We start from the raw sequence: 26,608 nt of genomic DNA, 5'->3' as shown, positions 1-26,608 counted from the left end.
AAGAATTTATCATAATAAAAACTCATCTGTATTATTTTCTATTAGCTTTACGGGAATAATCATCATACATTAAGCTGATCATACCACGTAATGTTCACCGAGCTAGCTTTTATCCATTTGTTTTAGTTGATTGATACGTCGAAATCTCGACTCGTTGATTATTCCTCTTTCTTATATTATAACTAAAAAAAATAATTAAAGATATAATTTAATGTTTAGGCTTACCAGAGGCACACTCCGAGCATTTCGGCGTATCAGTCTCATTAAATAACATATACAATACTTGATAATCTTACAAATAATATGTCTAACAACATTAGGTTCGTCCTAGATTGCTTTCCATAATCACCCCCTTTCTAAGTACCAAAGAACTTGAGTTAAAATCGTAGATATAATTTTATTCTCATGTTTGATATATTAATATGAATCCTGTGATAAATTTTTTTTTTAAATATTTATAGTCTTTATTACGTTTTTAACTAGAGTTCTTTAAGCCAAAGACCATATACTTCACTATTTTTAATTTATTTTTATTTTATGTAGCTTTTCGCTTTCGATATATTTTTCTTTTACTACCTTCACATAAGGTAAGAATCATATTTCATTTACGTATTCATCCGCTCTCCATTTGTCTCTCGATTTTCATCCGGTGTGTGTATGATTAGCGGGCGGTTCACGTGAATGTTGCGAATCAGCGAGACATGTGCAGATATCGCGCGTCTACTCTCAACGGTCGTGTAAAAATGGTGATCTGAGCTTGGTGAGCTAATGGGAACTTAAATATGTATATGTCAAAGCAATACTGTCGGGAATTGATGCGCGAATATTGTCTCTTATATTTTATTTACTGTTTACCTTATTCCTTATAATCCATAATACTATCCAATACTTTTCGAAGCTCATTGTTAAGTACATTTCAGTTATAGAATCAGTATTGTTTTTATTCAATTTCTTTTCCGTTGAACAATTATTGCATTGCGCTTATTGGCTACAGATCTCGCTAATTACAATAAAATCCAGTTATTAGATTTATCTTCACAATGTAGACCAGTTATTTTTTAAAAAATAAACATTAATTTTTCAAAGCTAAAGAGGAAAATAATTCACTTGTATTATTTTTCTCAATACTTTGAGTTATCTTTTGACAATTATTTCCTTCTCAGTAGTTGCCACAAGAGTATTTTGTACAGAGCTTAATGATTATAAATTTTGTCTTTTATATAAAAACAATATTATTACCCTTCGTTTGCCCAGAAAACCTGCGGTGACCAAATCATCGCGAGGGTAGATACCATATCGCTTATGTCGATATTTAAATCAAAAATATGACATTAAAAGAAGTTTATGAATGCATATGATTATTTTTTTTTTTTTTTTTATTTACAAACCGACGGAAAGAATGTACTATCACTTTGTTTTATTAATTTATTCATTCTTTTTATTTCCATTTTTCAACCTAAATTCGTCTGTTCAAAAATTGTTTATAATTTGTTCTGGTTTTTTTTGTTATTTTTTTTTTACATGAAGATGCTTGAAGATCCCCGATTTAATACTTTCGATTTAATGACGTTATTGGCAGGTCTGTGTTTATTCAATCCGAAGATTTATAAAAAGTCTTTCTTCACAAAAATAGTCTTCCAGGAATATGAGTAATGAAAATGCAATGGTTATCGATTGCTGCAATAATTTCTGTACATTTTTTTTTTTATTTAACTCTTGGACTCGATAGATAATAAAATTTATTGGTAAAATACCCTGTAATATTTTAAATTTAAAATTTGAAATAAAATTTAAATATAACAATAGAATTAATATGCAATAAAAACAATATAAAAAATGAGGTGCAAAGTTATTAAACCTCAATCAGAAAATTGAATGAATGAAACCTGTTGAAATTTTTGCATCAATCCAGTAAATTTAGTTCACATGTTGGTAGATAGATGTTGAAAAGATTTGATGATGATGCTAACCGGAGAACTTCGCACACCTATTTCGTATATTTCACCGATTTTGTACCTCACTAGATACTTCCGCTAATTTCCCGAGAGTCGGGAGAGAAAATCACAAACTCTCTTGGCTCATAGAAAATTAACGCACAGACACTAATAATACCTACGCTAATATTAGACTTGTCTACTAGAGTTTACATGTGAATTCTGAATCTTGTATGTACAATATGATCGCGAGGACGTGCTCGCACGCACGTAAATGAGCATGTGTTTAATGCATGAGAGGAAGAGAGAAAGGCGAAGATATAGGAACCGAGTGAGAGATGAATATGGTTGGAGAGTGTGTATGAGTAAGTAAAATGGTTTTCAGCGTCGAGCTTGTTGGGCTTGTGAGTACTTGATGCTATTTCCACGAAGGGAGAGATAGACCCACCCATAAGTACCTTGGTAAAGGGAAAGAAAGGGTCCCCGACCCGGACCCATGACATTATATTACAAAATTGGCCTTCGCTAACACAGCCGCGACATTCTTGAAATTAAATTCATTATGCTGAGTTCCTTGACACTATTGTGTTAATAAATTATTAAGTCGTTGCAGAAGTTGTCACAAAATTAATGAACAATTAAATTAATTGAATATTCCAATCATCTCAACAACTCACATTGTACCCAACTTCTACGTTAAACAGTTATTAATAATTGTTATTAAATGAAAAACTCATTACTCTTCAAGACAAATATATTTATAAAATCAAATCGCAACGACTCATGCAACAAGGTAATAATTCAGAATATAATTAAAGTTAAAATTAGATTTTGATACTTATTGACATAAGAATATTTTACAGTTGAAAAAGTATCAAATAGAATAATTAAAATAATTTTAAAAATGCGCGATAAATGTCATAGCGATAAAACCGTCGGTAATCTCATTGTGTAACTTGTCGAATTCTGCATATTATTTGGCAGAAACATCTAAGACACGCTTAACTCTCTTGTATTGATGATAAGTCGATCGAGAGGCGACTATTTGGACAGCTCTGCATTATTTCAGCATCCTCAAACTCTTCTTAATCCTAGATGTATATCCTATTTTATATTATTAATAATGTGTCTTCTTGATAATCAAGCTCAACACACTTTACACATGATTGTTTTCTGCTTTTCAAAAAAGTTTCCCGTGGTCGTGAAGTTACACGCCCGAATACTCGAAACTTTTCATTCAGACGTTGAATGCACAAACACGGGGTTTACTTGGCTACCCATTCATATCACAGGTCTGATAAAACAGAGAATACTTTTTTGATGCTCGTACCTCACTTAACGTTCCTCTCACTAGGCGAATTGGTTTATTCAACTTTGCGACTTGTGTCGCTTGGTCCTCCAGTCTTGATAATCGAATGAACGCTTTGCCTTAAATGTCATTAAAAAAACTTTATACTCGATATTAAAGACAGATGAGTTCATGTCTCGATTATTCATCGTTATTATCATCAATCGATAACGTGTCACATTTCTATTTTATAACTATTTACATTTAATCGAATGGCAATTATATAAAATTAATATTATCTTGAATAAAAAAAGTAATTATTAAAAAAAAAGACGCGTTATCACACGACAGTCACTGGAGTTTTCAAGTGAACTTATTTTTTATCATCCACACGATGTAGAAAAATTGGGGATGGCACTATATATGGAGTTTTTCGAGTTTTTTCATTTCGAACACTTTCGTCATTTGTTAATTAATATATTCACACAATGAATAAAAATCCAGTCGTCGCATAAATGTAGAGGTAGTGAGCCGTTAGCAACAGAAGTGCAAAGCTACTCCAGATGCTGACTTCACCGGAAACACTGTTCCTCAGCTGAACATCAGTAAGGACTTTGTTGTACTCTCTGTTAGACGAAGGCTCTAAATCCTCGCTTGATCACACTAACGGCGTTCCGTATACTTCATTCGTATGGATATTTTGATTGCTGTCGTTTTGTCTCGATGCACATTGCTGGAAAATAAATGAAACAAATTATTAATTTTCATTTGAATAATTGAAGTCGGATGAACATAACATAATAGTTAATATACAAGCCGTATAAAAAAAATTTCGTTCCCAAAAGATTCCCTGAATGATCCCGAGTGGGGACGTTCCCCGACGTTCCCTTATGGGACTATAGGAAACGTTTGAAAATTTTTTTTTCCTCTGAAGGTATTTTAAATGTGCTCAACTTGCAAGAACAATATATATAAAAAAATTCATTAAATGATAATATATAGGTGAAAAACAGTAAAACATAAAAATGTGCATAATTTCTATTCTGATAAAGCTATGAGGTCGATCGAGGACTCATTTGAAAGATCTTGATGAGAGGAAAGAAGTCAATATGGTGAAAATCATAATTGAAGCATATTTTATGCAAAAATTGGAGGAAAATCCCGTTTTACCCCATTTTAGGGGTTAAAAAATTGATTTTTCAAATGTTTGACCTGATTCCGCATTTCTACGCATCAAGACGAAGAGAATGAGTGGTCGAACTTGAAAATCGGACAACTTTGATTTTTCGACCCCAAAAAATGGCAAGTGGTACCCCTTTCCATTTTTTTTGGCCAAAAAATAAAGGTACTCCGATTTTGATGATTGAGGGCTCATTCTCTTCGTCTTGATGTGTAGAAATGCGGAATCGGGGCACCGGTCGAGAAAATCCACTTTAACACCCTTAAAAAGGGGTTACACTAAGTACAAATTATGGATTATCATCCCCTTGACTTTAAACCCTTATAACTCGCGAACGGACGGTCCAATAACTGATTTTAAGGACGTTTTCGAAACCTAAAAATCCAAGCTACACATTCATATCCATAAAAAATGTCTAAAAAATTTCTTTCACCCTTAAAATCGCTAAAATATAAAAAAAAATAACATTTTTTTGGGAAGTTACCAACTATTTTAGCCATTTTAAGAGTGAAAGAAATTTTTTAAACGTATTTTATGGATATGTATGTTTAGCTAAGATTTTGAAGTTTCTAAATATCTCTGAAAAATCATTATTAGATAATTAGTATGAGAGTTACGGAGGTCTAAAGTTGGAGAGTAGATGATATTTTCACCTTTCTTTGACTTTGGACCTCCGTAACTCTCATACAAATTATCTAATAATGATTTTTGAGGGCTGTTTGGAAACTTCAGAATCTAAGCTAAAGATACGTATCCATAAAATACGTTTAAAAAATTTCTTTCACTCTTAAAATGGCTAAAATAGTTGGCAACTTCCCAAAAAAATGTTATTTTTTTTTATATTTTAGCGATTTTAAGGGTGAAAGAAATTTTTTAAACATTATTTATGAATATGAATATGTAGCTTGGATTTTCGGGTTTTGAAAACGTCCCTAAAAACAGTTATTGGACCATCCGTTCACGAGTTATGGGGGCTTAAAGTCAAGGGGATGATAATCCATAATTTGTATTTAGTGTAACCCCTTTTTAAGGGTGTTAAAGTGAATTTTCTTGACCGGTGCCCCGATTCCGCATTTCTACGTATTAAGACGAAGAGAATGAGCCCTCAATCATCAAAATCGGAGTACCTTTATTTTTTGGCCAAAAAAATGGAAAGGGGTACCACTTGCCATTTTTTGGGGTCGAAAAATCAACGTTGTCCGATTTTCAAGTTCGACCACTCATTCTTTTCGTCTTGATGCGTAGAAATGCGGAATCGGGTCAAAAATATAAAAAATTAATTTTTTCACTCCTAAAATGGGGTAAAACGGGAACTTACTTCAATTTTTGCATAAAATATGCTTCAATGATGATTTTCACCATATTGACTTTTTTCTTCTCATCAAGATCTTTCAAATGAGTCCTCGATCGACCTCATAGCTTTATCAGAATAGAAATTATGCACATTTTTATGTTTTACTGTTTTTCACCTATATATTATTATTTAATTAATTTCCAAAGATAGAATCATCATCATAAGAACAAAAAAATATATAATAAAATTATTATCCATATTCTTTTTCCATCTGATGATTGATATTAATATTCTAATTAATTGGATTCCAACCATATTGTCGAATGAATAAATTATTGATATATTTAATTCCATAAACAGTATGTTGGATATATTAACTTATCCTACATTGATTACCAATAATGTAATGATATTATATTAATTGTGCTGGAATTAATTTAAAAATTCCTTTTATGGAACAAGCTCTGATGTATTTGATCATAATGTAAAACAGTGAAATGTTCTCTCGTGATTAATATCACCTTTAGTACGTGGGCTTGATTTTCAAGTTCTTTTATAGATTTTTGCTTGATAACAAAATGTAACTGAGTGCACTTGACCTATTTAGTCCCCGGGCAATGGCCTAACAGCTGATTTATGAACATTAGATTATCAGCCCTTGAGATTTTCGTGTTTGATTCCCAGTGGTTTGTTTCATTTAACTCCTTACGAAATGAAATTAATAAAAAAGAAATTTAGACTGACGTCATTGGATTGAACAAACCAGACTTTGATTTATTAATGATAAGAGGATATAAATGTAATATTCTCAGATGTTCTAGTTACAGGAATTTTAATTTTATAGAGTTGCCAAAGTGACGAAGTATTTAATTCAGTTCATGAAATATTTAAAGAAACCATTAAATTTAATACTCTTGCTTTTTAATGAACTTTTTAGTTTAATCTCTCCAAAGAGTTTTTTTCGATAAGACGAGAATTAGATATAATTTAAAGATTTTTTTTAACTTTTATGGCTAATTAATTTTACTTGATTTTAAAAACTTTGTTTTCTAAATGTTTATTTGAAGTTTAACATTTCTCTGTAGATATTTAACTAGAGAATAAAAAATTTATTGAACGAGAAAAAATAGATCAGCTGATAGATTTATAACTTAAATTTTTAATATTATAATTTATATATCAACTCTATTGTATTAAAATCCAACATAAATTTAGTTCAATTGACCTAGTTTCCGGTCATTGTAATGAATAGACATCATGTTATATTTTATTTATGATTTTATAAAACTAATTTATCTTTATAATGTTTATTTTGAGCAAAAATATTTAGATAATAACTCAATGAGTTCAATAAAATGAAAAAATATTCAAAAAATGATAATTTAAACTCAAAGTACTGAAGTGAGAAAACTAATTAAAAATAATTAGTGAAATTTTTATTTAATTTAAACTGTTGGTAACTGAAACATTCATCTAAAAGTTTGGTTCTCTAGAAAATAAATAGATGTAACTAAAGTCTTCACATTTCAATGAAATAACTATTTCCAACTGAACAAAAACTTTTTTTCAATCAAATAATTACTAATGGAAAATAATTACTTAACAAATAATTAATAATTGACAATTATTTTCAATTAATCAATAATTTACATAACAGAAGGAATACTTACTGCTTGCTTTCTTTCCCAGCTTTTCATCGCTGATTTGTATTTTTCAAATTCGTGACACCAGTCAGAATAAATTTTCTGGTAGTCAGCAGCTTTGGCCGGAGCTGAGCAGCGATGCGCATCAACAGTGATGTTGTAAGAACAAAGCAAAGCACCACCAAGCCAACAGTCATATCTTCCTGCATCCTGTTCATTCACACCAACAATCACAAGACCTTTCTCTGATGTTTCAATGAACTTGTCACCTCCAGCACCATACTTGTAGGCAATTTGATACCTTCCCTTCTCTTTGCTGTAGTGATACCATCTGACTTCTTGATTCATAAGTACCTCAGGCATCTTGACGAAGCAACCGAGGTGTACCGATTGCCCCCACGTTACAACGAGTTTGTGTTTGCCTACACTGCTGTCGCAAACATCAGCTGTATTGTTGGAGACATCTTGGAGTAGTCTGGAAGGTGAAAAAAAAATTCTTAAGTCTCTTTGATCAAGACAGAAGCTAAGAGGCTGTCGGTTTGAATCGGTAAATTGAATTATTGTCAATCTCGTTTGAGAAATTATAGAAATCATTGATTCGTAAGAAGATCTTGGACGAAATTCTACTGAGACGTCGTTTACTTAAGAACGAACAGGATTTATTATTGAGTTTTTCACTAACGATTCGCGCGATTCGTTTTTATCCAATAAAAAGTGTTCCATGGAGATGGTATCTGCGGATGAACGTGATTTTAAAAAAAACGAATTATCTGCCTGAGTAAATCTCAATTCTCAGTACAATTTTTTCCAATATCATGCGAATATCGTATATTTAAAATGGAAATAAAAATTCCATAGGATACTAGCAGAATATATGATCTTACTTACCCAGGTACGTATGGTTTACAAGCATTAGTATCTTTGTCCCAGCCACAATATGGGTCGTGAACGCATCGTAGACAGTTATCATATCGCCGAGAGCACATAACTAAATCGATTTGCTTTATACGATGATCTGAGGCAACATAAAGTGCTTTGTGCTCTTTAGATATCTCCATTGCTTGAATAGGTTCACCAGGGGTTACATCGAAAACATCAAGTAGTATTGATTGAGACTCTCCATTCATATCTACCCACTGAACAACTTTGTGCACTCTCCCATCGTCTTAATAAAATAAATTTAGGTAATTAGTTGTGGTAAAATGGACTAGTTCTACATTAAATTACAATCACAACTTAGATATTCGAATAACTTTAAACCTTCATAATAGCTTAATGTAGATTATGCTCGAAACTTTCAGAAAATATTTCAGCAATATTATAAATTTAATCTCCAAAATATATTTAGTATCCATTTTACTTTATTGATCTTTTGAACATAGAGTTATAGTTTTAATATGAAACAAGATTCACGACATGAATATCATGTCACTGTGATACACACCAGTATAAATATGTCCATTTATTTGAATGATATATTTAATGTTAAAAATGTGACAGATATAAATTAAAAATTATTTTTCAAAAATAAAGGAGTAATTTAAAATTTATCTGATGACTGTAATTTAATGTTGACTTGCTTTTAGATGAGTAACAGATAAAAATAAAATTAAGTATGATTGAAACAAATACTCACTAGATCCAGCGTAGTAGACTGTGTACTCGAGATCCATACCAATGAAGTCAATCTTGAGTTTATCTACCACAAGTTTTGTGAACATGATGTCACGTTTGAAAAAAACTGGTTTTTCATTCTCATGTGATATGGCAGAGTCCATGAGTGGATGTGATCTTATGAAATTTAGGACGGTGTCAGGAAGTGTTTCCGTGTCGTTGACGCACTGACCTGGTCGTGGCTCTGGCACTTTGTTGGAGAGTACAGGAAGCCAAGCACTACTACTGGTCGCTTGTTCTTTAAATTTACCACGGAAAGCCTCTTGGATGGCATCGATGTGGAACGAGCAAATGGCCGAACCCATCAGACCATTCGTCGAGGTAGTAAACGTTCCATAGAAATGGGAATCATCACCCGGTACTTTGTAAATGCTCTCTGAATGATGATAGTTTAGTATAGTCATTAAAAAAAAGTAATGATAGTAAGGAATATAAAATTTAAAAAATATTCTCATGACTTACGAATTTCGTTAAAGTAGAATGGAAACTCGCCAGGAATTGAGCAATTGAGTCTGGCTTTAAGATAAGTTGCCCAATTTTGAGCCAGGATGTTCTTGCCTCCTGTATCTTTTTTGCAGACTCTAGCTACTCGAGAGTACACACTTTTCCCACAATTTATGTACTCTAATGCTGTCTCTCGGAAAAAGAAGAACACGTGTGCATCAATGTCAAATGATCCCACAAAGTTTGGTTCTGAAATAAAAAATAAAAAAAATTTTAAAATCTCTTTTTTTATTTAGCTTTGATATTTGATTCAACACCTATTCAAGACTAACAATTTCTGAAAAACCAGATTTCAAAACACTGTACAATCTGCAGAAACAATTCATCCCAAGAGTATTATTTTACGCTTTGCAATGATTGTAATTGATACATGAACGTTTGTATTTTTTTTTTATAAATATGAAACAAGAATTTTATTTCAAATAACCGAAAATGAAAATAATAGTAGAGAAACTAATATTGAAAAACAGAATAATTTCATTAGCGTGATTGTAAGAGAAATTACATAATAGATAGAGCAATCTTATGGCGTGATTTAGAAATTTGTAGAAACAATTTCCTAGTAAAATGATGAGGAGAAAATAAGAGTAGTAAATTCACGTTCTCTCTGTTGGCTTTTGAACGTGTTGAAGGGGTAAAAGCTTTAGAGAGAAACATAGCAGTTGAATGACTTTTGTAGTTTTCATTTTGTGTAATTCGCGAGGAAGGCATGACAGGGACTACCTAGAATTTAGCGTCAGTTCAATGATCATCCACTTGTCGTTTTATGACTCAAGCTATCGTAAAAGCTAGTTTAATAGTAGCTCTTTCCAAGTTACGAGGACGAAAACGTTAATAATTTTGCAACCGAATGGACTCTACCAAAAACGATCGACGTGTGCAAGCTTAAGTTTACTTCTATACCAAAATAAATGTGCTTTTTTTCTGGTCTGCTGTAGGTTTTACCACTTTCAATTTTAAAAGCTCCATAAATCTTGACAAGAATTTAAGGGGAAGCAAGCGATGATAGCTATTAAAGGCCATGAAAATACTTGGAAATATTTTTTATATCGTTTGAAATTGATTGTCAGTCGAAACGTTTTATATTACATTCTTTTCTTTCCAGCGTCATTCTGATAAAAAAAGAAACATGTCTAGAACCATTAAAATAACAGTTGAATACTTGAAAATGTCAGTTAAAGATAATATTCATTCAATCTGCAACGACAGAGAAGTTTGAAAAATAATTATTAATTAAATTTCATTCACTGGCATACTTATTCTCAATTATAATAGACTTTTTGATGATACTTAATGGTTTTTTTTTTGAGTTTCATTTGTCGTAAAAGCTCCCACATTGCAGACATTGAAGATTTATCTTTAGTACTTGAGTTCTAATAAAAAGTTGCAAACGTGTGCTCTGCTACTCGTGGACGTTCTAGAAGTGCATGGAACCGTGAAAGTGGTTGGCCACCGTCGTCTCGTCAGCCAGTTATTCAGATCTCGTTAACAGTATTGCCTTCTCTTGTTTCTCCACTACTATATAGTTTCATCCTCATCTTGTCTCTTCCTCTTTCAATTTATACTAGCACCAGCAACCTGGTTTCAACCCCAGCAGATCGATCTCTAGCGTCGTACATACTTAGAACATCCCAGGCGTATCGCATTCGTCACCCCAGTCTCGCGATCACTCTCTGCAGTTTAATCAACGCCTTCACTAATAGACAAACTCAATGAGAAGAATGGCTCTTGATGGGTGTTGTTGAAGGGGCGCGGCTTGAAATTAAACGACGAAACAAATGGCTAATCATGCATCTAGAGGGCATGAAGAAGAATAAGGATAACGTTAAGATTGTACTAAGGTAGTAAGAAATAGCAAGGTTAAAGGGTGCACTTGACTCTTTCCTTAACTGAACTGATGTTAGTAAGTGGTGTTGCTTCATCAAAACTTGCTAACTTGCTTGATACTAATCAGCATTAATACTTGAAACTTGGAAAAGTCAAGAAAACTAATTTATTTTATTTAAATATTGAATATTCTAATTAAAAAATTTATGCGTTAATTTTGAATACTTCTGAAGAGATTAATAAATAATTAATTTATCACAAAATGAAAAAGTTAAAAAGAACTCTTGAGTTTCTGCAAAGTTTCTTTGTCCCTGGAGGATACATCGAGATCCTGTGGCTAGAGTTTAAGCTGCAAGTCGTTGATTCACTGAGGATGAGGTTGAGTAGGGTGGCCAACCCTCTCTCACCGGGTGTTCCAACTATGCGACATAGGAATGGGTGGGAAGTCAAGTTTAACTTCTTCCAAGCTGAAGGGGTCTGCAAACGGGACATTTAGTTAGAGACGAAAAGGGGAGTTATTTTATTACCATGCTCCTAGATCTCACACCCTCTGCGACGTTTGATGGTGTACACCTTACCCACCCCTGCATTAAGGTCTCGCTCAGCCCCTAGCAATTCATTTTCCTACCATCTCCGCACATACTTGAAGATCGGCTGGCCATTAAAAAGAGAGAAAACAAAGAACGCGACCCTCTGAAATAACCGAGCTAAAAGTGACACCCTTAAACGTTGAGGCGGCTTCTCTACGCTCTTTACACACGTTTTATGTTACTTTTTCATACTTGTTACTAATGCAAAAGTCAATGAACACATTGAATAATCTTTGCTTTGATTTCGCGGTGCTTTTATTGAAAAAGCCAAGAAGAAGAAAAAGCTAGAACCATTCACATACACATACGATCGCTTAATGGCAGCTCATTGTCCATCAGAATGAAAGTGCAATTGTCTGAAGATGATTCTTAAAATTGATTTCTCTACTAAAATTATCTTTGAGTCCTATACTTTTTCTTATGATAGTTGAAAAGCTTTAATAAAAGAAAGTCTAATCGTCCACTTTAGATGTTGAGCACACAAAGGACATTCCGGAAATAAATCAGAGATATAGTACTCACTGTCGAGCCACTTGGAGTCGTACTTGAGTGTCCTCTTGAAACTGTACTCTTTACGACCGTCGGTCAAGTTATACAGATCTGTACGGAATATAACTGTATCCGCTTTAGTGAATTCTGCGTTCGTGCCAGAGTATAGGGCCGGCAAGTTGCCAGGATTGCCCTTTTCTACCCAAACTGCCGTGGAGTTGTCAGCGGGATCATAAGGACACTTCGCTATACCCATCCCCACACCTGGTACGAATTCGTGTCGTGGCAAATGAGTTAAATTGCTCTGTAAAAAAATTGGAGTTTCTTTCATAGCCAACTTGCCAAAGTAAAATATAAAATATTACTTGATAGAAATAAAAAAAACAAGAAAAATAAGATACTCACGTAAATTACCCAATCCTTTGGCGAGTGAGCATTAGTACCACAAATATATAAGCGGTTGCCATCGCTCATTGGTTGAATCACTCGTATGTGGTTACGGCAGTCAAAGTGCTGCAAAAAATACAATTTAGGTGAATGCCTCATGGATCGATGTTTTTTCGTTTAAACGACACATTTACTGGTTACTGCCTCATACGTTTTCTGGTTACACACAGCAGGTTACTATTATCAAAAGCCACGTCTATTACAGTCAACTAAATGAAAAAAATATTCCAAACACGTTTTGGAAAACTCATTGGAATTTTTGAAAATATTTCTGATTTGAAGCCTTTAGAGCTGCCTGCACTTTGAATTGACAGTTTCTATCCAGTCATGTGTTATTTGAGTATTTTGCAAATAGAAATGCAGAAAAAATAGTATAGATAGTTCAAAAAAACGTGATATTGCAATTGTCATCAAGAGACAAATCAAGTATTCTCAACACAAATCTGTAGTACAATTTTATCGTTATGTTTAAATTTCCACGTGTGTCTATATAAGCAAATAGTTCAAATAAAATGTAATTTAACTTGTTTTCCAATTTTAATACTATCTCATTGTCAACAATGATTTATTTTCATTTATAAAACTTTTTATTATTCAGTTAATAAATGCTTTCAACGATGTTTGGAGCTGAATAAAAAATAAATTGACCAGAGGTGAACGTTTAGAAAAAAAATCTTTTGAACTAAAAGCTATGTCGATTGCAATCCTCTCTTTGACGAGTTGATTCATCCAGTACACGTTTCTCGATCACATGTTGCATGCAAAAAGCTTCAATAATCTAATGTGAGTGAACTTATTACGCTTATTCATTTTTTTCTTCTACCCTAGTAATCATTTTGATCTATTTATTCATATCTTTTCTGCTCTTCTCTACAGAAACGAATACAATAGAGTTACGTTCCTACTTTAATTCACTTTTTTTCTTTTTTTTTTCTTGAAAAAGTTCACAGAGCTGCAGATAAAACTTAAACATACCTCGGACTTTCCTTTGGACACACACTGTTTTGTCTCAGTTGACTCGAGTATCAGAACATCTTTCTGAAATGAGAAAAATGTATTGCATTAATATAATAACTCATTCAATTGATTGCAAAAAAATCATTAAAGTTCATAAATTCTATCCTGTTAATAAATATCAAGCACAATCATCAGATTGAGAAAAGAGAGAAAAACTTCGAATAAATTGTATTTTAGTTATGAACTTGGAGTTTTATAAAATTAACTTTGAATTTTTTTTATAAATAAATTACAAAAGCATGAGACTCTTTGTATATTTTTTTCAACAAAAATTCAAATTAAAACAATTAAGAGGAATTTTTTATCAACTCTGGAATAAACTTTCTATAAAATTAAGGGATTGTTCTGATTCCAGTACTTAGCAAAGTTCCTTTATTTCCTGAATTGTGTAGTTGAAATACTAACAATGATAAAAAAAAAGAGGTCACAACACTCCGCCTATTGATGCTTTGTCAAGTCCATTACTGCAACATGCTGTTGAGATCTTTATGCATTCCAGCTTCAGGGTTTCAAGTTTGCGAGTGTTGCATTTGCTCGAGTGCGTCGTGAAGGAAGTGGTTCGTTTGCACTGCCAATTGTCCGGGACACACCCTGTGGCACACGACTTTGCGTCGTTTCTCTCTAACGATCGACACGCGACGTCAAGCGTGTCGAAGCCGCGAGATTTATCGCTCTTTTTACCTCCTCCAACACACTCAAGTGACAACTCGTCTTGTGATTTGTCGAGTTGCCAGACCATTTCCACTCTCTAACAAACGGGAGTTGGCAAAAAAATTGGTAAGTATCCTTTGAAAGATAAATTTGAGTTTAGTACTTGTTACTTATTACACAAAAGCTTCTTTTCTTCCACAATGCTATACATGTTGGCATTGTGGATAAGGAACAGTCAAACAGAAATATTAGATGCCACACACGAAGAGAAGAGATTTCAAAGCCCACTAATGCAAGATTGATGAAATATAAGTAAATAAAGTTCAATTAAGTATTTTTATTATCGAAATGATTTAAAATTTTTTAAGGAATTGATTAAAAGAAAATGGAACGGAAGTAATTAAATATTTAAAGAGTTTCAGATGAGGCATTAATTGAGAAATCATTGTCACCATTAACAATCAGATATTCTTAGTGAATTAATTCGAAATTTGATATTTCAATCAAGTCTTGATTATTTTTTTTCAGAGATATTCTTACATGAAATAAATTAGGAATAAAATTGAAACTGAAATAAAATATAATAGTCTTTTTTAATTCTCTATATTGTAAAGTAAAGATTAACTATTAAGAGCATTCCTATTGTTACGAATGAAATTCTAGAATATGAAGTTTCTGAGTTATTAAAATCCGATTTCCTTTGTTTTCCTTGAAATAATAACTATATTTATTTCAATCAGATACTTGGTTTGTCTTAAGACACGATTTATTAACACCAAAGGTGATTTATGAATATATTAAAATCTATGGTATAAAACAATAATTAATTTTTGCATAAATAAATCTTGTTAAATATTTATGCTCACCGCCTTCAATTTTTAAGACCTTAAGACAAATTGACTCAGACATTTATGAATTCAATTTCAATTTAATTCAACACTATCTCATATTTCAACTCAAAGGCTTATAAAATATCAAGAAACTGTTTATAAACCTCTCTAATTCATAGAAGCTCCAAAATTAGCATGAAAACATTCTATATCTAATTCCATAGCATACATCACCTAGATGCATATTAATTATTGCTCTAAACTTTCTCAACCATAATAACGTATTTTTTTGAGCAGCACTAGAGAGAAAGAAGATGAATATGTCGAAGGAATACTGAGCAAAATTATTCGTGGACACAGCATAATTTTATGCACTGACAGTAGAGGATATAAAGGTACAGATAATATATATATAATGCAAATACGAATGTCCTCGTAGACTGGAAATGACTTTAACGATGTGAGATTTCTGTGCTCGTTTTGCAACGAGGTTGTACGTGCCGACGAGTTTGCTGAGTGATTAAAGGGAGAGAACAAGTGTAGCGTTGACGAGAAACTCATGAAGAGACTTGCGTCCAGCAATGGTAATCCCTGGCGACATCATCATCATCTCACCAGGAGCTTAATCAAGCTGGTGGAAGAGTCGACAAAAGCCTATGAAGAACTTTGTTCATATTTCTCCAACCACATATGAATTACAGTTCATTTATTCTTACAAAAGTAACTGTTTACTTGATCTAGCTAATTAAATAATTCAATAGAAATATTTTTATTATTCAAGTCAACATAAAATTATTATGAAACAAATGGCATTCTGGTTTGTTTATTCATCACAGAAAGTCTGGAAAAGTTTAATGAGAGATTCGTTGTGAGAAGTTAATAAGTAGAAAGTGAGAACGAATGATGTACAGTGGAGTGTATCTACCGGTCGTACAGTTTACTGCGATAAAATATTGAGGAGGAAAACTGCGAGTTTCTCCCAAGCGTCCTGACACCTCCAGAGTTACCCATGAAACTCGCTGGGGATCAACCTACCCGGAATCCCTCCTGCGGAGTTCGAATAAGAGGATGTGTTGAAGTTAAAAATTCACGAGTTGCTGCCACCGCGGCCCTTTTTATCTCATCAAACATTAACCGAAAGTGTCGGGAATTTGGACAGAATTACGCTATATGACTTTGCGTATATCTACTATCCCTCTGCAGTGTGACATGCGTTCTTCGTCATGGATGAGAGAGAGATGGATGAGTCATGACGCGATTTTTCCCCAAATTCATTCGAGAAGAAAATAAAAGCAATCTTTCACCCCCTCTAGCTTATCAAATATTAATCTCATCATGATTGTTTAATTTTTTTCATATTTTGCACATTATCATTTTTATTATCTTCTAACTCAACTATGAATTGATTCTAACTACTTTCTTTAATCTTGAATAAATAATCTTAAATCTATAAATATATTTTAAATTATTATAGAATAAATATGACAACTCAAAGTCTATTAACAAGAAATCTAAAAAGTACTTTTATTTAGTTAAAGAAACTTATTAAACAAAACTCTTGGAGATACTTGAAATAATTAATTGAGAGAAATTCTTTATTAGCTCAATACCATCAATATTAATGATTTTATAATTCTGGATGTGCTAATTATTTTTGCGATAATAGTGAGGAGTATAATCAATAATTATAAAACTGTTTAATAAATTTATTCCAATGATTTGAAATTATTTATTTATAATTTTTATGCTCAAATAATAAATTCATTTCCCTGGGGTTTTTAGTAAACATATTTTGGAATTGATTTAATAAAGGTTGAAACTTGTGGTACCAAAGATTGACAGAACTTAAGTCCTTAACTCCACGAGGCTTTCAATTTAAACTCTTCACATTAATTAATTATGCATCTCCTATACATCGCTGTACTTAATCTTACGGTGAGATTGAATCAATTTAGAACCAATTGGCACTATGAATTACCTTTTTATCAAGATGATGTAATCAAGATTCGTGATTAAACTAAGATTTATATTACATAAACGTAAACGAAATACTTATTTTTTAAAATATTTATTTTCACAATTAAAATTTTAATAATAGTCCATTTCTAGGAAGTCACTGAGAAGAGATAATTACTCTAGTTTACCTTGTTTCACAAGAATGAGTAATTATTACAATTAAATTTACTTCTACTTTTTTCAACCCTATAACAATCTCGAACAATGAAGCAGAATAGAATTTTTTATTAATCTCGCATGTCTAATAAAACTTTATAATTAATAATAATAATTGTTTGACACTAATGAACATTCATTTGGACCCTATTTCTCTGTCTACAGTTCATACATAAACTAACAATAATTTTGAAAAATGACAAACTTTTTTAATTTTCTCAATGAATTTTCATCGATCGTTTCTCTCTGAGCGCTTTATCCCAGTATGACAATCCTGTTACTAAGGGAAACTTTATAATATTTAGAGATCAAGTGTATCAGTACAAATGTCATGAGTAACCGTGTGAAGTGGCTTTTGGTGTCATCCAACACAATAAGTCACCATTTCCTAATGGAACCCGTCACTCTTCACCCTTTTATCCGCTAGTGGCAAGCCGAATTCAATCTGCATTCAATATTGATTTCAATTCGATACCGTGGATTTCAATTTTTCGTGATTTACTTCTTATACTTCGTACAATAAACCGAAAGAATGGATGAGTTAGTGTATATGTACAGACAGACTCAGTGTCGACGTCAATCAATTCGTAGTGGACACAGACTACACCTCACTGGTCTCATCAGTTCGTTTTCCAGCTCGATTGGCTTGTGATTGTACAAAACTTTTTTCTATATATGTATTTGACAACAAACAGTGATTCATACTGAACAGTTTTTAACGACTCCAACATGCTATGGCCTTGTTTCCATTCAGAAGATATTATTTGCCATGAAGGGTAATTTAAGCTAAATAAAGTATCCATTTTTTTAAAACTTTTATTGCTTTCAAGAAAAGACAATAGAGCAAGCGTGAAACCAGAGAATTTTACTGCTTTCTCGTGTATCAAATTGCATGGTCATGCTATTTATTTATCGTTTTAGTACAGTTTAGGTCTAGTAAATGTGCAAACTGTACTAGCAAAACGATTACATCTGTCTACATCATTTTTTCACGCTAACACGACATATCAATACTCAGAAAACGATCGTGTGCATATAATTTTAAGTTATTCATAGTCATATTGAAATAATCTGGATTAAATTCTCTGAATTTTCAAATACTGTTCATGAGAAATGAAATGACAGAGTGTGAAACATTCTCCAGGGAAATGTTTGGTTGTAAAAATTTTTTAAGACCTCCAGATAGACAGTATCTATAAAAAGACACTAAAACAAACACTCTGAGAATTTTTTTAATAACATCCAGTCACTGTTGTGTTGTTGATGAAAAAAAATCTAAACTGATGTAATCCTGAATCTAGGTGTAAATAAAAAATTACTACGATTCAACACTCATTAGCGTAAGAAAAAGTTAGTGAAGGGTGCGGAGAAGCGAGTCTCTTTAGTGTCGAGGGATGGAAATAATGCGACGATAAACACGAGTCAGAGGTGGTAATTAAAAAGTTAAGCTGCAAAGCAGCTGAGAGTAGGTGCTAAAACAAGCAAAGGAAGTAAGTTTGAGACTTATTCCTTTCTCTACACTTCTATATCGTTCTTGTTCTCACTAGTGGTATCTTAAGAGAGTCTCAGTACTTAAGAGGACTTGAAGACAAGAAGAGAGAAAGACCAATATAAACTGTTCTATAGTTTAGTGAAGGTAATAACACCGTTTCAGTTTCCAATTATCAAAGATATTTTATTCGCCGTTGGAGTATTTTAAAGCAAGACATTATTGTTTATTCGCACTGCAGAAATATATATATTTTTTACGCTACTTCAAAGTTTCATTGCTTTACGTCAAAAGATTCAAGTAAAAATAGTAAAAGAAAAGAGTAAGAAAGTTGGCTGAAAAGTCTAGGATTGCTAAAAAAGACTGTACTGTGAGAGAAGACGACTCGTTTCCTTCAGAGTGAAGATAGAAGACCTCCAGACTGACTTTTGGACGAATTTACGGAGTTACTGGACTTTAGTTGCTGGAGGAATGAAGCTGCTGACTCTTTTCCAAGCTTTAACTAACGAAGAGGAAGGAAAAAAGGAAGAAACACAGCTACCATTGATTAGAAATAATGAATAGCTGTAGGACTTCTTGATGGAGAGACCAAGCGTAAATTCACCTAGTGGATTGCTGTAATTCCATTCATGGTTTTTGTTAGACACATTTAGATTTATTAAACTTTTTAGTTATTTTACGACAATTAGAATGAAGTATAATTTATTTCGTGACACCACTACTTTTTCAATTTGAATAGGTCCACTCGAGACGGAAATTGAGCAACTTTTGGTTTAAATATAAAATATCTTGTGGGATTTAAAGTCCACAGTAACAGTTGGAAAATTAAATGGTGAAATTGAGTATTTAAAAATTCATAAGTACATCTTTTTTTTAAACCAAAATGGTTTCAATCACTGTTAAATTTTTATTCATTTCATAAATACTTTATATCTTATTGAAAATAAACTTTTTACAAGATTACTTGTTATTGCGAATTTTTAAAAGCTACTTTCTATAGATTTTCTATTATATTTTTTTTTTGAAACAGTAATTAACAGATGGTTGTTGATTAGTTAGTAAGCTTTTCAACATTCAATCTACTTGAAAATCAAGAGATAGTTTATAAATACCATTATCTCCGGAGTGAAATTAAAGGTATTTTCAATCCAAGTATTTCACTAATGAAAAAATCTATTTTTTATAACTGAGTTATTTCAAATCACTCTTAAAAGTACTAGAAAAATTAAAAGTGTAGAATTGAGTACAATTTCATTCAAGTAACGATTATAGAAATATCAGGAAACAGTAAAAACAATTTTTTAATCATATTTACAATGTAAATTAAATGACAGTTGAAGTTTACATCAATTAACACTGATTCTAAAATACTCGTCTCTCTTGTAGCAATTTTATTTTACTATCTGAAACATCTTGATGCATGAAATGCAGTTTAATGCGATATGATAGCTCGAGTACTAATACTAGTACATCTGCAAATAAAAGTATATAAGAAATGACAAGTCCAAATCTTTCGAGAACCCGTACAAGAAGTTTATACATTCACGTGTCTTGGTTGTGGGGAACGTGTCTTGAAGCTCATCAAACTACAATTTCCTGGAGAGCTTTATCACAAATTCATCGTTGCAATAAATTTCTTTCACGTTACAGCATGTGCTTGTCTTGTACCTTCTTTTGTTCTTAAATGTCAAGAAGAAAGAAATGGCGAGAAGAACGTGTGCGAGCAAAAAACACGTATGCAAGTAGAGAAGAATTTATATTTAAAGTCTGGGTACTCATTTGAGATATAGTGATAAGCATCAAAACCATTTTACGTACAATGTTTTATCGAATATGATATCTATGGTACGCGAATCACACATAAATATGTCAAAATCATCTTAAAGTCGTGTAGTAAAGGTTAGTAGCATATTACATATCCATCAGAGTATCGCATAACCGATATACCATCTTCTTTTAGTAGAAACTAGTGGCTGCATATCTCATTCACGATTTCACAGCCTTGTAAATCTTACGAGCACTCTTAATACTTTATTACTCTCTTGGGCAGACGGGTAATATTCTTCGTAGTAGGAAACGAATCCTCTATAGCTAGACATAGCCGATGGTATTGCCTCGAGACCACTAGCGAGGAATGAATCCTATCACGTGAAATTTTGTTTTATTGCCACGTGTAGTTTACTGATAGAGGCTTATTCCGTATATTTCATGATATTGACCTCTATCTTCCATTACTTTCCTTAGCTATAGCATGTTTTATTCACTGCGATCAACGTCTCTACTTGTGTACCAACGTATGCACGATTGTTCCTAGAAATTCTATGATATATCAAGCTAGCCTATCTGTTGTAAAAAATTACATTCTATTTTTTATGTACACCATTAAAAAAATGCAATGAAACATTTTTTGCGTGTATAAATCGTTTTAATGGTCTGAGGTTGTTCAGTGTTTTGTTTTTTTGTATCTATATAACAAATTGATGTGGATAAATATTGGTCTATTTCGCGGAGTGTAAAATTTGTTATTTGGTGAACCAATAATGGTTAAATGTAGTTTCTTAAATTAAATAATATTTTATTTTTGCAATTTATTGTTTTTCCCTGGATCAGATTTAATATTTTAATTTATTGAGTAGTTTTTATCAAATATATTTAATAAAATTTAATATGTTAAAGTATTACAAATAACTAGAAAAAGAATATAGGTAATTGAATCAATAATATTGGATTCATTGATTATTCGGAAATACATTAAACTAATATATCTTGATTGTACTAACCTATTTTTGTTGTATTTATATTTCATTGAATTGCAAATAAAAATCAAAGTAGAAAAGGTTAAAGAGAAATGTTGTTATTGTTTTTTTTATTAAACCATATTTACTAACAATTGAATAAATTATTTGGCTATCAAAAATTTTAAAAATTAAATCTTTTGAATTTCAATTTTGATTTATTAAAATATTTTTGATTCATGAAATAATTGTGATATTTAAAACAAATGTGGAATTAATTTAAAAAAGAAATCACAATAAAAATTCATTTCAAACTTTATAGACACTTAAAAAAAAGTCTTTCAAATAAAAAGTTATCGTTATAATTTCAGCGTCGAATAAGTATCGTACATTTGTACCAATATTCAATTTGAAAAATTTATGGACCCGATGTTTCGTGTACGTGTGGCGTTAGTTATTTGAGGGCTTGAAAACTTGGTAGCTCTTATTGTCCCCTTTGGAAAGATTGTAACTGAGTCGGCATTAGCATAGAATATTGTGCCGTGTGCGAAGGGGCGTCGTTTAGAACGAAGTCATGAAATGTTAGGGAGGACAGGACGACGGAGTTATCGAACCGATTCTTCTTCTTGCTAACTCTCCCTTTCCTCTCTTCAACGCATTACTTCACGCACGACTATATGTATTATTACGTTTTGAACGAACGGAACAACTATACGACTGTCGTGCATAATACCTTTGAGTTACCTATTCCCGTCCGCTTGACAATATGTATTTATGCAAAATTCGAAATTTGATCGGTCCTTCCGCCATTGTCGCTCATCCCTTTATCGCTTTCTCCCTTTGTCGATTCACGCAATGCCTGTATATCAGCAGGATATGTATGAACAGAAATGAAAATGTAGTTGCAAATGTTCTATCCATTCAAATGGATTACATTCATAGCGTCTCAATCAATATCAATTCACGTTACTTTGTTTACTAAAAAGAAAACAAAAACCTGAAAAATGTTTTTTTATTATTTGTGTTGAGTTGGAATAAAATCACAACAAGTGGATTTGCCCACTGAAATTTCTCTTCCAAAAGGTCGTAATGTCGTCACTAATATGTACGAGTCTCTTTACCCTTATAGGCTTATGTCACAAGAGGGTAATAAAATATTATTATTGACAAACATTATACTCTAGGGCTACAATATTTCCTTAGATATCAGCTACATAATTCGATCTACAGGATTTTTTATATCATTATTTATTATGATGCCAAATTCTTTCGCCTGATCTTTGACATTATTATTTATCCATTTATCAAAATGAGAAGTAAATGGCTCGAATGGAAAGATGAGGATGAAATTAATCATCCTAGATTTATAGAAAAAAAATGAAGAGAGCTTTTGAAATAATTTTAAATCCACAAATTTACCGAGAGATTGATGTTGTTTTATTTGTTCATTTTTATAAAGATGTTTTTAATTATTCATATTTAAATTTAAGCCTCTTGACCTACTTATTGGATATAATATAGAGCTTTTGATACGTTTTTTATACATCAACAGCGGTGAAACGCGAATAATCCTGTGGACTTTGAATAGAACAACGTCTGCGCATCTGTCGAATCTCTGTTTCGCTATTGCAACATGAAAAGAGGGGTGGCGATATACTCGTCTGCGAAATACGAAACGCGTCGTCGCGCTCGAATAATTGCATTTTCGAATTGTTACTATCCCTTGTGCGTCGCTGGTGCCCACAGAGTCAATTTTTTTGTGCATCTCCCGGCATTGCCCTCGGGAATTTAGATCGCGTGCCACATTGTAAACTATTCCGAAATTTGTATCTTCTCTAAATGTATATTCACCGAACAATGCCTACTCTAAATAATTTTCATGCTTATTTATTTCCCTTTTTTTTTTTTCAATAGAGAAGATGATATTAAGAAAAACACCCTCATAAACTTTTTGAATGTTCATTTCTGCACCCTTCACAGGTGCACTTTGAGAGCACATCTGCTTGCGTCATATTGTATATTGTCATTTTATTACTTCATCGATCTGTAAAATCACCACCATGACGAACTATGACCCTCGATCTATAATATCCATTTCTAACGGGAAATAATTCAAATTCCCCTCATGATCTTATTTGAACATGTTGAAAGTGAGGTTGAAAAATATAAATTTTCTTTTAACAAAAAAAGTGATGCCAAGTTGGGGAACATTAAAAGGCAATTTTCCATTTGCGGCGGTCGATTCAGTTGGACCGAACGGTCACCTAAGGCTACACTTCGACCCTGAAACTGAAGCAATTTCAATTCAATCTCCTCGATTGAAAATTCCGGATGGAAAAGTCGAGAAATAACAAATAAAAGAGAGAGAAAGAGAGAAAGAAAGGCAGATGGATGTGAGTAAAATCAAATTGATAGAAATAAAAAAATTGTTAGAAAATTTTCTGATGATTGGCAGGATATTGTAGATTTGCAAAAGGGGTAGTGCATGTGTCGACAATAGATCGCTTAGTGCTAGAGACGTGTCAGCTGTCAAGCTATCGAAGGGTGTTTTCGGATGATTGACAGTTTTATGGGGAAATCTCTCTACGCCCATTCATTCTCGAATAGACGTGAGAGAGAAAAGCTCGCGAGTAAGTATACATGACAATCCTGTTTTCAGAGTTCTCATACATTTAACCACGGGTTCGCAACCGAAAATTATGGTGACGAGTCAAGTGTTACGATACAATTTATTTTTCACGTGGAGAGGAGGATGCATTTTCATACCGAATTGTTGAGTGCATCACGTCAAAAACACTAAGCCAACGAATGTCAAAAAATTGTTTTCAATTTTTTATCTAGAGAATCCACACTTTTTCTTAAGACAGAGGCAGTTGGATTGAAACTAAAGCTATAAAAAATTGTTATCTTGTGTTTGATGCTACTGGATGAAATACTTACTTCACAGTTTGAGTGGTTGATGTTGGTGAGATTGAGCCTGAAGATTTTATCCCTGAAAGCAGAAAAAAAGACAATGTGAGAAATTTTATTGGTACTCTAAGATTACATGACAAAGCGAGTAAAGGTAAGGATTATGGGGGTTGAAATTCCATTTTGTGATTCAGGACATTGTGCATGACTTGACATTTTTTTTTACTTGTCTGATCTTATTGTGCTTTTACTCCATATTGTTACATATTATTAGCATTACACAACCAGCTGTTATGTTCATTCAAATGCTCATAAGGAATTTTATCATTTTACCAAGAAGATGAAAAAGTAGTATGAAAAACTCAACTGGACATTTATTGTGAAGATAATAGTTTACGAGTTATCTATTGTCAAAATTATACAGATAAAGATAGATAAGAAATAGTTATTATTTACCACAAGTTCAATAATCCGATTTAAAACTTTGAAATGAAGTTATCTTTCATTTTTATTATATCACTATTATTTATTTATGTCAAAATTTGATTATATTTCAAAAGATAAAATAAGTTGGTAAGAAAGTAAGATATTTATTTTCCATCACGTATCGTTGGGTCTAAAAGCAAATGCATCGAGTGTATAAAGTCGCGAATCGTAAATCGAATTCACCCAGTTTTGAGTCAGAAGGTGTTACGGAACATTAGCTTCACTGCGTATAACTTTATTCCGATAGCCATTCGTCATCGGCTTTCAATAAAGAAGCAGCGATGTGGAAGACAGAGAAGAAGTAAAAGAAATGAAGAAGATGTGAATGAGAGAGAAAAAAACCTCGAGAAAACGAAAGAAGATATAGAAAAAGAAGCTATATTATTACTGTCTATAACTAAAAAGAAAATGCGACCACATCAGCAATGTTACTCCATTCATCCTGAGAACGACGCGGTGAAAAAGTAAATACCTAGCCGTTAGAAAAACAAATCCGACTCTCGGAATTCGCCTGAACTTTTCGCTATGCTTTCAAACTCGAAGAAACTTTTACGATGTACGTGCTGGCGTTCGAACGAGGTTGTAGGAAAAGGTAGGTGGTAAAGGAGGAAAGAAAAAAGAAGCAGGAGCGCGCAAACCGAAGCACGGAACCAATTTTACGGGTAAAAAGTTGGTTGAGCCGCGGGGACGAGCATCGATTTCAATTTAGGAAGAAGCGAAGATCGGAAGGTAAAAGAGAAAGAGAAGAATGCGCTTAGGTGTCGAGATCGCTAGGGGGAATCCCTCAATCCTCGACTTTTTCCCTACTTTATAGCTGTACTTTGTGAATTATAAATAATTACTTTGGCAAAAAAAACCTTACCTCCAGAAAAACCTCAGAGTTATGTATAATTTATCGCTATTCTCGTGAATTATGAACTCTCATTTTATGATTTCCACGTAGATCTTTTGATTTACAAAGAAATCCTTGAGTCTAAATTACTTTTCGCCCGGAAAAAGCCCAATAACTCTGAGAAATTTCAAATTGACAGCCAACAATATTTGAATTGGAAGCAAATCGAATGAAAAAGTTTGGCGAATCTATGATGTACTTCAAACACATACAGTACATTTTCTATTTCAGAAAATCCTTTTCAGAATAATGAAATTCTGAATAAATTCAGATTTAGACAAACCACATACACATTACTTTCGTCGTTTATTATTTGATTTATTATTTTTATAGAATAAACCATCAGACCATTCAATCTATTTCTTCAACTATCATCCAAGTATCCAGCTCTAAATAAAACAACATACTTTAATCCAATTTAATCAATTTCTCCAATAAAACAAAAATTTCTAATTTTGAAAATTATTCCAGTGATACATTATTGGATGAAGCTGAGGTTATTTTCTTTAGAAATCATGATCTAAAAATCTCATTCATGATTATAAACCCTGAAATC

At 32.5% G+C, this 26,608-nt stretch overlaps 1 protein-coding gene across 3 annotated transcripts in view; it reads right to left on the bottom strand.

The window, feature by feature from the left end:
• Positions 1 to 392: 392 nt before the first annotated feature.
• The window catches only part of Sema2a (Semaphorin 2a), a 239,463-nt gene continuing 213,247 nt past the window's right edge, over positions 393 to 26,608 (bottom strand). For all 3 annotated transcript variants that reach the window (XM_035084651.1, XM_035084652.1, XM_035084650.1), the window contains 9 exons: positions 24,705 to 24,756; positions 13,846 to 13,908; positions 12,829 to 12,936; positions 12,457 to 12,727; positions 9,476 to 9,706; positions 8,976 to 9,389; positions 8,228 to 8,504; positions 7,367 to 7,814; positions 393 to 3,955 (listed from right to left, as the gene is read on the bottom strand). In XM_035084651.1, coding sequence (XP_034940542.1) covers positions 3,881 to 3,955; positions 7,367 to 7,814; positions 8,228 to 8,504; positions 8,976 to 9,389; positions 9,476 to 9,706; positions 12,457 to 12,727; positions 12,829 to 12,936; positions 13,846 to 13,908; positions 24,705 to 24,756 — 1,939 coding nt within the window. In that variant the 3' untranslated portion in view covers positions 393 to 3,880. The remainder of the gene's footprint in view (positions 3,956 to 7,366; positions 7,815 to 8,227; positions 8,505 to 8,975; positions 9,390 to 9,475; positions 9,707 to 12,456; positions 12,728 to 12,828; positions 12,937 to 13,845; positions 13,909 to 24,704; positions 24,757 to 26,608) is intronic.

Source organism: Chelonus insularis, unplaced genomic scaffold (genome assembly GCF_013357705.1).
Source record: "Chelonus insularis isolate UGA/USDA-ARS -01 unplaced genomic scaffold, ASM1335770v1 contig_397_pilon, whole genome shotgun sequence".
In the NCBI taxonomy this organism is placed as follows: Eukaryota; Metazoa; Arthropoda; class Insecta; order Hymenoptera; family Braconidae; genus Chelonus; species Chelonus insularis.
The sequence above is the reverse complement of the archived record's forward strand: the minus strand, read 5'-3'. Positions and strand labels throughout refer to the sequence as shown.